At 39.6% G+C, this 16,713-nt stretch overlaps 1 protein-coding gene across 7 annotated transcripts in view; it reads left to right on the forward strand.

Annotated features, from left to right (window-relative positions):
• SAMD8 (sterile alpha motif domain containing 8) overlaps nt 1–8,204 on the forward strand; it is a 96,919-nt gene extending 88,715 nt beyond the window's left edge. For all 7 annotated transcript variants that reach the window (XM_056531296.1, XM_056531293.1, XM_056531294.1 and 4 more), the window contains 2 exons: nt 1,888–2,038; nt 5,091–8,204. In XM_056531296.1, coding sequence (XP_056387271.1) covers nt 1,888–2,038; nt 5,091–5,395 — 456 coding nt within the window. In that variant the 3' untranslated portion in view covers nt 5,396–8,204. The remainder of the gene's footprint in view (nt 1–1,887; nt 2,039–5,090) is intronic.
• Nucleotides 8,205–16,713: the final 8,509 nt, after the last annotated feature.

Raw genomic sequence — 16,713 nt, forward strand, 5'->3', positions numbered from 1 at the left:
AGGGATGGCCCTGGATATGTATATAGGTATTCTAACAAGAATGCCAGCACCCAACATCTATTGTTAGGTTTCTGCCAATTCCTTAAGAACAAAATGAATAGCATTTTGTAGGTTCCTGCCAACTAGCAACAGCTGATGGGTAAAGTAGCACACATATGGTAGATTGTCGTTCTGCTTTTGAAGGGTGTTGGTAGCGTTTAACAAAAATCTTCCTTTACTTGTTCATCTGCCTTCTTTGAGGATTGTTGCAAAGGGAACACCTTCTGCTGTGGCTCTTCAGGAAGTGAGTCATGTTACAGAGTGGGCAATAAGGGACATAAGGGGAAATTATCACACCAGATTTCTAACATAAAAAGTTTGTGCCTAAAAACGATCTTCTCGGTCTTGAATCATACTTTTTTGGGCCCTTATTCAACTGAACTGTTTAGGTGCTTCCTTTTTACTAATGGATGGAAACCCAAAGTTTTACCTTCTATGTAGCTTTGTACTTAGGAGTAATAGGCCTTAAGGTGGTAGAGGTTAATTCCAAAAAACAAATTACTTTTTTTTTCCCATTTTGAAAACCTGTGGGCCTATGTAATGACATTCTCCATCCCTATAGAGCTACTGAGGTCTTCTAACATCAGTGACCTATTAATACCCCTTGCTAACAGCCTTCAGCTAAAATAGTTTCAAGGACAACAGGGCTTAGACTGTGCCTCCTACATTTCTCTCTTAGGGGCGACCAGGACCTTGACATCAGATTTCCAAGTCTGTGGGTTCATGAACTAATTTTGAGCATATCCCCTTTCTTCCAAAGAGTCAGATTGTGACCACTTTTAATAGAATAATTTGGATGGAGGGATCAGACATTTAAGTCTTGCCCTCAACCACTGTAATACCCCACTGGTATCAGTTAGGATTTACGTCAGGATGCCGTCATGCCCCCTCCCATAAACTTGCATTGAGGGGGCGTTGCGTCATGTCACAAGGGGGCGGAGTTGTGACATTATGAAACCCTTGCCCCGTAGTTGTGACCTTTCAGACACGGAGCAAACATCGCTCTGTGCAGCTGCCACAGGTGGGTGTCTGCATGAGACATTGCGGGTTTCCCCAGCAGCGGGAGCCCCACGATCAGACATCTTATCCCCTATCCTTTGGATAGGGGATAAGATGTCTTAGGGCTGGAGTACCCCTTTAATGATAAACAATAGGCCAGCGGTATTAGGGGGACACATAGTTAACAGTGACCACCACATAATTTATCCTTTAATAAGATGTTTAGTGGGGGGACTACAAAAAGGCAAACTTCACCAACTTGAGCCTCTCCCAGCTTGTGTGGTTTCAGACGTGTCATGTGTCCGCTGATCACATCTCGCCATGCCAACATAGGTGTCCCCTGCTGTCATGTGATCTCGGCACAGTCTGAAGAACTATCTTCATGAGGCTGAACTATTTTTTTCCTGTAGGTAGGACCAGCCCTTTTTATAGCCCCCACCAAAGTTACATACCTAGCACAAGTCAGAGTGGCTGTTCGCTTCACTTTGGCAGGGAGAGAGAGATTGCTGTTGGCTGAAGTCGCTGGCCAGTGTTTTCAAGCATGAGTGCCTATGTGTGGCATGTTTGCTACAAGCAGCCCCTGCTTTAAGTGGCAGTGCAGAGAGCTGCTGCATTCAATTGGCATTGACCTGATGGATTGGGGGCTGAAGATGAGCCACACAGCACCTAGCATAGAGTCACATGCGGTTCAAAAGCCACGGGTTGTCCACACCTAGTTTATAGCATGTCTACTGAGTTGCTTCAAATACAAGTACCACATGTTCTGTGTTGATACATTGATTCATGCAACCTGTGACGTTGTTGATAAATCTTTCCTTTTAGGTTTTTAATCGTGATTTGTCATTTCAGCTGTACGACAATATGTGGGCCAAGCTTCAGCGTGCCTTCGCCATCTGGAGTGGATTTGGAATGACATTAACTGGAGTACACACTTGTGGAGACTACATGTTCAGTGGTCATACTGTAGTCCTCACCATGCTAAACTTTTTTGTCACTGAATGTAAGTTCATCTTAAAGTTCTTGAATCTATGTTATGTTACTACAGTGTGACATTTAAAACTGCATGCCAACACCTATACATCTTTAAGGCACAGTTTACATTACATTAGACTAGGGCTGAAACAACTAATTAATTGAACCTGAAAAGAACCTATGAAGCTCTGGTGAACTCTATGTCCAAGAGGCTTAAGGCAGTGCTGGAAAATAATGGTGACCACACAAAATATTGACACTTTGGGCCCAATTTAAACATTTCCAGTTAAGGGTGTTCTCACTTTTGTTACCGATTGCGTGTGTGTACACACACACACATATGTGTGTGTGTGTGTATGTATATATATATATATATATATATATATATATATATATATATATATATATATATAAAAAACGGATTGACCGATATCGATTTTTTTAGGGCCGATACCGATACTCTGTGGAGGTTAGGGCCGATAACTTATACCGATATTCCGGTATAAGTTAACGGCTATTTATCAACCAAACGCAGCAGGAGCCAGTAGTAGCCCGGGCCCTGGGAACAGGTAATTAAACCGGGGATGGGGGAGGCAATGGGGCAGCTGCGGTCTCTGGCCGGGGCGGTGCGGCACGGTGCGGTGGTGGGGGTGCGGAATTATCGGATTATCGGCAGGGTAATTGCCAGATACCGATAATGTCTAAAATCATGAATATCGGCCGAAAATATCGGCCAAACCGATAATCGGTCGATTAGACAGACCGAGAGACAGAGATATTTCAAAATGAGACCCTTTAAACAGCCTTGACAGCAAGCAAATAGGCCCAAACAGGCAGGTGTAACAGTTCAATAGTGCTCAGTTTATTGAAGTTATTCACATACAGCAATGAGTTCTGGTTGCAGCATGCAGTATAAAGCTTCCTTTACATAGGTGCATTGTCAGTTTTTTGTTTTTTTTCTCTTTAAAAAAAAAAAAAAAGCAAGAACTGATTTCATTCATTTGAATGGGACATTTCACAGTCATCTGGCGTCTCAGTGTGGGGGGAATGCATCTTGCTGTGTTCCCCTGTCCGGCGATCACAAACAATGGATGCTGGATGATACACAACTGATACCAACTGATGCTTTTGCCAGAGCCATATATGTAACTCTAGCCTAACATAAACGTAAATGTCCTTCACATCAGGTTTTCTGTACAGACATAAACTTCTGAGCATCTCACTGCAGGTCGCAAAGTCAGTATTTTTAGTACAGTGGAGCAGTATCTAATGTACTCCAGGCAAACTGATCTTAGCTTTAGACCAACTCCAACTGGAGTGTAGAAGTAACTTTTATCTCTAGAACATTCACTCATTTCCAAAACCTGTGTGATTAAGAAGTAGGAGTCGGCACTCGTGGATACGGGGTGCTCACGGACTAATTGAAAGTGCCGTACTACAGAAAGGAATCCCGGCACTCACCATTTCAGTTGCAGTAATTCTTTATTCACAAATTAGAGATGCGACCTACAGGGCGTGTTTCGACTCAACGCCTTTTAGTTGAAAAAGGCGTTGAGACGAAATGCTTCCTGTATGACGCAACTCTAATTTGTTTATAAAGAACAAGCATTATTGCAACTGAAATCGTTAGTGCCGGGATTCCTTTCTGTTGTATTATTCCCAAAGTCCGGGCCCAAACTGCAGTCATTTGACCCTAAGCCTCAGTGATACATACTTCCCATTCACTATTTTACCAACTACTATTTATAATATATATAATGTAACAATGTAAAAAAAAAAGGGAAAGGTTTTGAAAACTTATGGAATGGTATATCTGGTGTGAAGACTGTATGGTCAGTTGTGTGGCGACCTTATATGGTAGATATGGGGGGGGCAGCTTTAAAGGCTTCTATTAAATACCAATCCCCAAGGGGGGCGCCTTGTGCATAAAATGCGAAATAGAGGGTAGTGTAAAAATCGAGGCTGATACAGTAATGATGTGAAAAGTGTAGAAGTATTGAAATGAATGAGTAATATTATGCAAAAGAAATAGCATCATAATAAAGCAATTAATTCTATCCTCGAGATGACAATGTCCATCCACAGGAGCGAGAGGTGGTCAGCCATGCCATGGGCACTTGATGTTAATTTGCATATATGTGAAATAATATCATTCCCTTTAAAGGGGTCTTTGCCACTATAGACACTTATCCCCTATTCACAGGGGTCTTGGGAGAGAGTCTGCCAAACAGCAGACTGATGAAAGTGGCAGTGTGCAGGACCTTTCTCAAGATCAGGGGGGGAGAGACCCCTGTCTGTCGGACTGCCTGTGATCGGATAGTTATCCCCTATCCTGTGGAAAAGTGTCCATAGTGTTAAAATCGCTTTAAGTTCTCTGCATTGTGGTCTATGAGGTTCAATGAGCTTCCATAACTGATGAAGAAAAAATCACTTATACTGTGCTGCTCTGTCCGCTAGGGTTGTAGGGAAGAAAGGTATACATCTGGTAGAGTTAAAGGGGTACTCCGGTGAAAAACTTTTTTTTTTTTTTTAAATCAACTGGGGCCAGAAAGTTAAACAGATTTGTAAATTACTTCTATTAAAAAATCTTAATCCTTCCTGTACTTATTAGCTCCTGAATACTACATTGGAAATTCTTTTTCGTTTGAAACACAGAGCTGTCTGCTGACATCATGAGCACAGTGCTCTCTGCTGACACCTCTGTCCATTTTAGGAACTGTCCAGGGTAAAAGGAAATCCCCATAGCAAACATATGCTGTTTTGGACAGTTCATAAAGTGGACAGAGATGTCAACAGAGAGCACTGTGCTCATGATGTCAGCAGACAGTTCTGTGTTTCAAAAAGAAAATAATTTCTGCTGTAGTATTCAGCAGCTAATAAGTACAGGAAGGATTAAGATTTTTTAATAGAAGTAATTTACAAATCTGTTTAACTTTCTGGCACCAGTTGATTTAAAAAAATAAAAAATAAGGTTTTCACCGGGGTCCCCCTTTAACACTTCTTTAGGTGTTGTGAGAGGAGAATATGAGATGAACAAATCTTCTTACATATACAATTACAAAGACTCTTCTTTATTTCAGACACTCCACGAAGCTGGAACTTCCTACATACCCTTTCCTGGGTGCTCAACCTGTTTGGCATTTTCTTCATTTTGGCTGCTCATGAACATTATTCCATTGATGTCTTCATTGCATTTTACATCACTACAAGACTCTTCCTTTATTACCACACTTTGGCCAATACACGTGCCTACCAACAGAGCCGCCGAGCCCGAATCTGGTTTCCAATGTTCTCTTTCTTTGAATGCAATGTTAAAGGACCCGTTCCTAATGAGTACTGCTGGCCTTTCTCTAGGCCTATGATTCTAAGAAACGTATTCAGTTAATTTATTTTGCTCAAGCCGAAAACTACCAGGGACTGAAGCAGAAAAAACATTATGCTCATTGGCAATGACATTTTAATTTGAAACTGCAGCATTTATATTTTGTTGTTGCCTTATCTGGTAGACTATGTGTTTTGAGTTCTTGGAAGCATGAAGCACCCATATTGGCTGCAGAACTTCACCCCATGATAGGTGAATATATTTAATTTACTAAGTATGAAAGGATTGCAGATGTACATATATATGCATTTGACCTTAAACAGCATTCAGATAACTTCCTAGTACAAATAAACCAATATAAAACGTATTAGGTACATATGACATTGACATTATTAAAGTAAAAAAAAAAAAAAAAATAACATGCATGTTACCCAGAAACTTGGTATCGGGTATTAAAAAGGAATCATATTCTTCTTCTGACATTGTTAGGTATATAAAAAAAAATGCTATAAGAAATGCATCCAAGAAAAGCCCAAAGGTTGTTCAGAATAATAGATAACATCAGAAATTTTTATTTTTTTTTTATTTATTTTTTTCTAATCAATATTGTTTAAAAAAAATAAAATAAGAAAAAACTATTGTAGGTAGAAAAAGGGGTTGTGATTGGCTTGGTAGTTCCATTCTTGTCGATGAGGCTGGGTGCTGATAAACCTACTTTGTTGTTTTTTTAATTAATACCACTTGGGCTGAAAATAAACTTTAAATATGGAACACTACTATGGGCAGATTGCTTGGCCTACAGTGGTTAAAGATTTTGATTTAATGTTTTTATAACATGGCTGCTATGTTAACTCCAGTTACTCTTGGGTTTTATTTATTCAGTGGATTTTAGTTGCAGAATGAGTGTTTTATTTCCATGATATGGGCTAGTCCATTCCTTTTTCTAGTTCCCTCTCTATGGCCACTTTCACATGACGGTAGTTCTCTCATTATTTTTCATCAGCAAATAAACACTGAGAAAAAGTGTTGGAAACTATTGACTGATATACTGCAACATGAAATTGGCAATACTCTATTTCTTTAACATTCAATGTACAGTGGTCCCTCAAGTTACAATATTAATTGGTTCCAGGATGACCATTGTATGTTGAAACCATTGTATGTTGAGACCATAACTCTATGGAAACCTGGTAATTGGTTCTGAAGCCCCAAAATGTCATCCAAAAATAGGAAAAGGTGAGGATTAAAGAAAAATAAGTAGATAACTAATATAGATAAAACAATCCTTACATATAAAAGTAAGAAAGAGCTGCTGGGAGCTGTAATCACTGTTTATGTCAGTGTTTCCCAACCAGGGTGCCTCCAGCTGTTGCAAAACTACAACTCCCAGCATGCCCGGACAGCCGTTGGCTGTCCGGGCATGCTGGGATTTGTAGTTTTTCAACAGCTGGAGGCTCCCTGGTTGGGAAACAATGGTTTATGTAGAGGACAGGAGCTTCTTCAGGGTCCTATACAGTACACACAGTGTCCCAAATGGAGTCTACCTCACCTGGTGTCCAAAGGAGCAGCTAACCCTGGCACAGGTAAGGAGTAGTACAGAACTTGTAGTTCCTCCCTGTACTGTAGGGGGGCGCTACCAGACAGCCAGTCAGTGCATGCACTTCAGTAATACAGATGTTTTACCAGTAAAATGCCCATTCTGATTGGTCAGTTTTACACACCCCAAACACACACTGGGGAAAAATCCACAGTAATTGGAGGGCACGTTCGGGTAACAGGCCCTACCTGTTGGAAATTTTTGTGACTGATGTTTGCTATGCAATGAGTGAATGAAGCCTGGGGAGAAATCCGCATGTAACACATGCCAATTTGAATACAGATTTCAGCCCATCTTCTCAGCTGACTATAAATGCATGTGTAGGCCGATAGTTTTCATTTTTGCAAATTCCAAGTTAATTAGAAATCACATGGGCTTGTCATTTGCCCTGTTAATGCCATAAAACTGTGTCTTGCAGCTAAAATAAAGTTACTGTGTAGTAAGTGACATACATAGTAAAGTTTGGGCAACTGTTGTTTGTATTGTAGTTTATAAAAACATATATACTCTTAATACTGGCGGATCTTGGCATAGCCCATTTTTATTTTTATTTTAGTTACAGTGAATCCACGTTAAACTGCCATATCTTACAAATGCATCACGCTCTTAAATACTGATGTGCAGAAAGTGCAAGTAAAGCATAAACTATGTTATTAAACTTGATAACAACATTGTTAAAGAAAATGTTTTCTAAAAAAGGTGATCTTCTACGTTCAGTACACAAACTTGTGTATGGTATCTTATGTACCTTCTTACCTACCCAAAGTGGGCCTCTTTATTTGATGGTTAGTAGAAATGGTTTAAGTTATTTACAATTTAACTGCGTTTCCAGTGCATTCAGAAAGCACCCCCATCAATCTGCACTCAGGACCCCATAATGACAAAGTGAAAACAACATTTTAGAAATGTTTGCAAATTTATTAAAAAGGAGAAACATTTCCATTTTTTAATTAGCAAAAAAAAAAAAAAAAAACTGTTTTCACTTTGTCTTTATGGGGTATTAAGTGCAGAATCATGGGGGGGAAAACCTAATTTTTTTTTCCATTTTAGCACAGGGCCTTAAAATGTGAAAAAGGCGAAAGCGTCTTAAAACATTGTGAATACATTGTACCTATTTGACTGACAGTATTTGGTTTAAATTTACATTCATTTCACACTGTGTTACTACTGATTGCAACACAGGACTGTATTCCATTACTTAACAATGAAAATGGGATGTGTGTATTGTTTACATTTCTGTGGAAAAGTTATTAAACCTTAGAGTGACTTCATCAATCTAACTTGCCATTATTTTTAAATGTTTTATTAGTTGCAGTAGTTAATCTGTGAAAGAGTTATTCCTATCTTATCAACCTGTGGAATAGCCACACAATATTACCATTAATTACAGGTATCTGAAATATTCAGGTCCCATCTCTGGTACCCACACCCATCTCCAGAACAGGGATTCCGAAAACAGCTGAGCATGCTTTAACCCCTTAACAACCACGGACGTATATTTACAACCGTGGCTGATCGGGCTGATGTCCGGTATTAACCCTTTAGACACTGCGATCAAAGTTGATTGTGGGGTCTAAAATGGGAGAAATCCATACCGGCTTGCTCAGCGGAGCTGAGAGGACAGCTGGAGGTGTCTTACCTTCTTTCCGGCTGTCCGATCTGCGTTTGATTGCTCCAAGCCTGAAATCCAGACTTGAGCAATCAAGCGCAGAAAACACTGATCAATGCATTCCTATGGTAATGTATTGAACAGTGCCTGCAATCAGTGTATGCAATGTTATAGCCCCTAGAGGGGGCTATAACCCTGCATAAAAAAAAGTTATAAAAATTAGAATCGCCCCCTTTTCCCATTTAAAAAAACAAACTGTGTAAATAAAAATAAACATATGTAGTATCGCCACGTGCGTAAATGTCCGAACTATGTGTCGGTAATTAAACCGCACTGTCAATGGCAAAAAAATTCCAAAGTGAAAAATAGCGTATTTTTGGTCACTTTTCATACCATAAAAAAAATAATAAAAACAAAAATGGTACTGATAAAAACTACCGCCTCGTACGCGGAAAAAATAAAAGTTGTAAGGGTCAGAAGATTACAATTATAAACGTATTAATTTTCCTGCATGTAGTTATGATTTTTTCCAGAAGTACGACAAAATCAAACCTATATAAGTAGGGTATCATTTTAATCGTATGGAACTACAAAAATGAACTGCATAGAAACAGAAGCCCCCAAAAGTTACAAAATGGCGTTTTTCTTTAATTTTGTTGCACATAATTTTTTTTCCCGTTTTACCGTAGATTTTTGGGTAAAATGACTGATGTAATTGCAAAATAGAATTGATTGTGCAAAAAAAAAAGCTATCATATGGATTTTTAGGTGCACAATTGAAAGAGTTATGATTTTTAAAATGTAAGGAGGAAAAATAAAAGTGCAAAAAATGGAAAAACGCTTGATCCTTAAGGGGTTAAAGAGTACCTATCATCAACTAAACTTTCCCTAATCCCCCTCCCCAGGTGTCCCTGCCTTTATTTTCTCTTAAAACAGCAGATAAATACCGTACCTTATCTTCAGGTATCTCTGCTGCTCAATCTGAGGGCCGTGTGTGAGTGAGGAAGGGGGCGTGGCCTGCAGGCATGACGTCAGATGAAGCCCTTCTTCCGCCCTTCTTCCATACAGATTTCAGCCCATCTTCTCAGCTGACTATAAATGCATGTGTAGGCCTATAGTTTTCATTTTTGCAAATTCCAAGTTAATTAGAAATCACATGGGCTTGTCATTTGCCCTTTTAATGCCATAAAACTGTTTCTTGCAGCTAAAATAAAGTTACTGTGTAGTAAGTGACATAGTAACGTTTTGGCAACTGTTGTATGTATTGTAGTTTATAAAAACATATATACTCTGAATACTGGCTGATCTTGACATAGCCTATTTTTATTTTGTTTCTTTTAAGTAATTTTAGTTACAGTGAATCCACGTTAAACAGCCATATCTTACAAATGCATCACGCTCTTAAATACTGATGTGCAGAAAGTGCAAGTAAAGCATAAACTATGTTTTTAAACTTGATCTGATATGAACTTGTTATCAGTATAAAAGACACCTGTCCACAACCTCAAACAGTCACATTCCAAACTCCACTATGGCCAAGACCAAAGAGCTGTCGAAGGACACCAGAAACAAAATTGTAGACCTGCACCAGGCTGGGAAGACTGAATCTGCAATAGGCAAGCAGCTTGGTGTGAAGAAATCAACTGTGGGAGCAATTATTAGAAAATGGAAGACATACAAGACCACTGATCTCCCTCAATCTGGGGCTCCATGCAATATCCCACCCTGTGGTATCAAAATGATCACAAGAACAGTGAGCAAAAATCCCAGGACCACACGGGGGACCTAGTGAGTGACACACTACACCACCAAGGACTCAAATCATGCAGTGCCAGATGTGTCCCTCTGCTTAAGCCTGTACATGTCCGGGCCCATCTAAACTTTTCTAGAGAGCATTTGGATGTTCCAAAGGAGTATTAGGAGAATGTCATATGGTCAGATGAAACCAAAGTAGAACTTTTTGGTAAAAACTCAATTTGTCATGTTTGGAGGAGAAAGAATGCTGAAAAGCATCCAAAGAACACCATACCTACTGTGAATGGGGCCATGTATCATGAGATTTTGAGTGCAAACCTCCTTCCATCAGCAAGGGCATTGAAGATTAAACATGACTGGGTCTTTCGGCATGACAATGATCCCAAAGACACCGCCCGGGCAACGAAGGAGTCGCTTCATAAAAAGCATATCAAGGTCCTGAAGTGGCCTAGCCAGTCTCCAGATCTCAACCCCATAGAAAACCTTTGGAGGGAGTTGGAAGTCAGTGTTGCCCAGAGACAGCCCCAAAACATCACTGCTCTAGAGGAGATCTGCATGGAGGAATGAGCCAAAATACCGGCAACAGTGTGTGAAAACCTTGTGAAGACTTATAGAAATTGTTTGCCCTCTGTCATTGCCAACAAAGGGTATATAACAAAGAATACTTTTTTGCCCCACTGTAGTAATCTACTGATTGCTATTAATAGTACCCTAATGGGGTCTTTTTAAGTGTTTCAATAATTATTTATTTTAAATACATAAAAGTCCCCCAAATAAAAATATAAATCAACCCCTTCTTCCCATAAAAAATTTAAAAAACAAAAAATATTTATATCGCTATATGCAGTAATGTCCTTAATGCTGGGGGGGGGGGGGGGTTGTAGTTGTGAAACAGCGGTAGGCACCCTGTTAGGAAAACACTCATGGCATGTATATAAAGTATAATGTATGTGTGTGTATATATATATATATATACACCATCCTTTTAGATATACTATATATACATGCCATAAGTGTTTTCCTAACAGGGTGCCTACCGCTGTTTCACAACTACAACTCCAAGCATGCCATGAGAGCTATTGGTAGTGAGTGCATGCTGGGAGTTGTAGTTTTGCAACAGCTGGAGGCACCCTGTTTGAGAAATACTGAGGTCTAATCATCAGTGTGCCACCAGCTGTTGCTAAACTACAACTTCCAGCATGCCCTGACAGCCAATAGCTGTCAGGGCATGCTGGGAGTTCTAGTTTTGCAAAAAGTGGAATGACAGTGTGCATCCAGCTGTTGCAAAACTACAACTCCCAGCATGCCTGGACAGCCAAATGCTTTACGGGCATGCTGGGAGTTGTAGCTTTGCAACAGCTGGAGGTACACTGTTCGAGAAACACTGAGGTCTAATCATCAGTGTGCCTACAGCTGTTGCTAAACTACAACTCCCAGCATGAGAGAAAAAGAAAAAATTATGGATTCAGCTCACCACTCCAGTGTACAGCATAACTGAAGAATAAGTCTATGTTCGGAGAGCAGGGCAGGCAAACAGCTGGCTGTATCCTGGGCAAGACTAAAAAAGGTTAAAAAAAAAACAGGGGCATCCAGCTGCTCCAAAGCAGTGGACAATTAAAACTTCACTTTTATTCCATATGCATTAAAAACGGTAGGATATCCAACATGGTGATAAAACAAGAAACACCGACTCGTTTCGAGCCCAGTGTGGCTCTTAGTCGTGGGCAATGTATTCTCGGGCATCTGCCCCTTATATAGCGACAACCTCAAATGAGCCTGTCCAACATCAGAGCGGGCCAGAAGCAATGTGGATGTGATGTATGCAAGCTTAATCCCGGCTACACAAAGCCACAAATCACCGAAAGGATTAACAACATAAATTCATGAGAAAGCAGGGACACACACCACTAGAGCTTCAAAAGTAAAATGCGACCAGGGTCAGGGTCATTAATCATGTCAATGGTGATGTGTGTGAACTCGCCTCTCAGCCAAAGAAGCAGCATAGAAAGTAAATGGAAAATACAGCATATTCTGAAGGATGTGTTTCATGGATAAGTAACAAATAGCTGATGGTACAGCAGTAATGAATATAGCATAAAACATGAGGTGAAGGAAGCACATGTGACGTGAGATGCTGCAACAACCACACTATAGTGCACAAAAAGTCATAAAGATTAATAATCAATACATGTACATCAAATCATATCTGGCATTCATACTACGAGGGCTGCGGGAATCAAGGGTCAGAATCCAGAAAGCTACCCTGGACTTCAATTTCCAATCACCTCCCCTTCTGGACGGTCTCACCCGTTCAATACCTGTGACCATGAAGCCAGTGGTGTCACCTAGATAGCAATCCCTGTGGTGCTTTGATGATCCAGATGCAGACCTGTTGCTACATAGCGCGTTGTACATGCAGCAAAAGTGTTCTTTGATAGGAATTTTTATTTTCTGGTGGGGCACCCTATATACTGAATTTGGCATTTGGTACAAGTGACCATATAAACAACATCGGTAGTGTTACAATTGATCCAAGATTTAATAGTATACTTTTGTTTCATTTCTGTCACTTTTTAAGGTAGGAAAAAATGTTTTAACCCCTTAAGGACTCAGCCCATTTTGGCCTTAAGGAATTTAATTTTTACGTTTTCATTTTTTCCTCCTCGCCTTCTAAAAATCATAACTCTTTTATATTTTCATCCACAGACTAGTATGAGGGCTTGTTTTTTGCGCGACCAGTTGTCCTTTGTAATGACATCACTCATTATATCATAAAATGTATGGCGCAACCAAAAAACACTTTTTGTGGGGAAATTAAAACGAAAAACGCAATTTTGCTAATTTTGGAAGGTTTTGTTTTCACGCCGTACAATTTATGGTAAAAGTGACATGTGTTCTTTATTCTGAGGGTCAATACGATTAAAATGATACCCATTATTATATACTTTTATATTATTGTTGCGCTTAAAAAAAATCACAAACTTTTTAACCAAATTAGTACGTTTATAATCCCTTTATTTTGATGACCTCTAACTTTTTTATTTTTCCGTATAAGTGGCGGTATGGGGGCTCATTTTTTGATACTCACTTTTTTTTGATACCACATTTGCATATAAAAAACTTTTAATACATTTTTTATAATTTTTTTTTTTATAAAATGTATTAAAAAAGTAGGAATTTTGGACTTTTTAAATTTTTTTTTGTTCACGCCGTTCACCGTACGGGATCATTAACATTTTATTTTAATAGTTCGGACATTTACGCACGCGGCGATACCAAATATGTCTATAAAAAATGTTTTTTACGCTTTTTGGGGGTAAAATAGGAAAAAACGGACGTTTTACTTTTTTATTGGGGGAGGGGATTTTTCACTTTTTTTTTACTTTTACTTTTACATTTTTTTACATTTTTTTTTACACTTGAATAGTCCCCATAGGGGACTATTCATAGCAATACCATGATTGCTAATACTGATCTGTTCTATGTATAGGACATAGAACAGATCAGTGTTTTCGGTGATCTCCTGCTCTGGTCTGCTCGATCACAGACCAGAGCAGGAGACGCCGGGAGCCGCACGGAGGAAGGAGAGGGGACCTCCGTGTGGCGTTATGAATGATCGGATCCCCGCAGCAGCGCTGCGGGCGATCCGATCGTTCATTTAAATCGCGAACCGCCGCAGATGCCGGGATCTGTATTGATCCCGGCACCTGAGGGGTTAATGGCGGACGCCCGCGAGATCGCGGGCGTCGGCCATTGCCGGCGGGTCCCTGGCTGCGATCAGCAGCCGGGATCAGCCGCGCATGACACGGGCATCGCTCCGATGCCCGCGGTTATGCTTAGGACGTAAATGTACGTCCTGGTGCGTTAAGTACCACCTCACCAGGACGTACATTTACGTCCTGCGTCCTTAAGGGGTTAAAAGGCATGGAGGGGGTTAGGGATAGATTGGCAATAAGTAGGGACATTAAAAAAATTAGATGGTGGGAGCTACTCTTTAAGTTGCATGCTCAGTTTTGAATAGGGCAAACATGGGTATCATTTTAATCATATTGATCCACTGAATAAAAGTTGTAATTTTTACTGTAAACAAAAACCCCAAAAGTTGCAAAAAATTTTTTTTTTTTAAATCTTTTTTCATTTCCACCTTAAGAAAAGCTGCAACATATGGATTAGAATTTTTTAAAAAATCCTTTTCATTGATATATAACATTGGGCTGTTGCATAGGCTGCACTTAGATGAGTATAGCTTCGTATTGAGATTTTGCTACAGATAATCTTTTTTTTTTTTCTCCTTTCTGGCCTTAGACTCTGATATTCTCCACAATTGAAAACACCAATTATTACATCACATACAGTATATACTAATAAGACTGGACATTTCAGATTTACAAGCTGGCCCAAACTTGTTTAAAGACTGTAGAAAGCGGCACATTCCTGTATCACACACTAGCAGTTTACAGTCTGTCAAACTCAAGGAATGTAAAAAGGAATCTTTGCTAATTGGAATACTATAAAAGGGCTTACAATGTACCCAGGCCAGTGTACCCATGTCCCTAGTCTTTTTTTTTTAGCTTGAGACTCAAATACAATGTAGTTAAACCGGATAAATGGCAGTTCATGTAATACTTCGAAAAGCCAGTTTAACGCCTGCCTTTTCACTTTGCTGAGGCTAGATTTTATTTTTTTCCTGCGTTTTTTTCACTGTTAAAAAAAAACGCCAGTGCAATTTCTTGCATCTGGTGTTTTTTCTGGTGTTTTTGCATTTGAGTGGAAATTGCATTTTTTGGCCCCTTTGGCGTTTTAAAAAAATTTTTTTTTTCATTTGTTGGGTACCAAAAAAAAAAAAAAGAATGCAGTAGGGATGCAATAAATAAATATTATATTAATTATATATTATTGAATACATTTAATAAAGTGTGTGTTTTCTGTATTTTATTTTTTATTTTTTAGGTAGTACTACTACTCCCAGCATGGAACATGATGGGAGTAGTAGTACCTGTACTAATAGACAGATCACAGCAGGTATCACTCCTGACACCCGATGCGATTTTCCTATCTATTGCAGAGATGCGGAGCATCTCTGTACAGCGCTCGCATCTCTGCTCTGTACTAGAACAGAAATTCACATAACTCATTCATATTTTCCGCCCAGAGTGGGGATTAGCCAGATGGTTGCAGCCAATCACTGCTCTCAGAGGGAAATATGAACGAGTGATGTGCTATTCATATCACTGACTGGCTACAGTATAGTGCAGAGATGCGGAGTGCAGGAGAAAGACGCTCCTCATCTCTGCAATAGATAGGGTGATCTGCAGGTACTACTACTCCCAACATGGAGCACACTCTGCTCCATGCTTGGAGCTGTAGTACCTGCATTAATAGACAGATCGCAGCGAGTGTAACTTCTGACACCTGATGCGATCTGTCTATTAATGCAGGTACTACAGCTCCCAGCATTGAGCAGAGTGTGCTCCATGTTGGGAGTAGTAGTACCTGCAGTTAAGGAAAGATCACAGTGGATGTCACTCCTGACACCCAATGTGATCCTCCTGTATAATGTATAGATGCGGCCAGCCACTCTTCTATGGTCTCCTTCACTGACGTATATATATACATATATTCCTATTTTCCACAGATTTAGAGTTATGATTGGCTGGAACCATCTGGCCAATCACAGCTCTCTGCGGGAAATATGAATAGGTAAATATATACAGCAGTGCAGGGGACCATAGAAGAGCGACCGGCCGCATCTATAAATTATACAGGAGGATCGCAACGGGCGATCTGTCAATTAACATAGGTACTACTACTCCCATCATGGAACAGTGTGTTCCATGCTGGGAGTAGTAGTACTACCTAAAAATGTAAAAAACAAAGAAAAAAAAGTGAAAAACACACACTACATTTTTATTATTGCCGGCTAAATTTTTAGGTCCCTGCCCGCACACATAAATTGATCCCTGTTTAAAAATGAATAAAAATGTATTAAAAAAAGATAAATTTCATTATACAATTTTTTTCCATCACTACTGTACCTTTTTATCATTTTTTTTTAAATGGTACCCTACGAAATTTTATTAAAAAAAAGGTATCTCCATCACTCTTTTGGATCGCTAAAGTCCAAAAAGAGAATAAAAACCGCCTGAAAAAACACCAAAGTTAAAATTCACATGGCGTTTTTTTTACTCCCATAGACTTCTATGGGAGAAAAACGCCATGATTTCAGGGAAAAGAAATGCCAGTGGCTCAACATGCTGCGATTTTGCAAAACCGCCAAGGAGCTGAAAAACGCCCCAAAAAAGTGAAAAAACGCCAAAAGGATAAAAAAAAAGTCAAACTGAAAAGCGCCAAGTGGAAAAAGAATTTAGTGATTTCTCAGCTAACATCTGACCGCAGCATTTTTAGGACGAAAAAACGCCA

Source organism: Hyla sarda, chromosome 7 (assembly GCF_029499605.1).
Source record: "Hyla sarda isolate aHylSar1 chromosome 7, aHylSar1.hap1, whole genome shotgun sequence".
Classification (NCBI taxonomy): Eukaryota; Metazoa; Chordata; class Amphibia; order Anura; family Hylidae; genus Hyla; species Hyla sarda.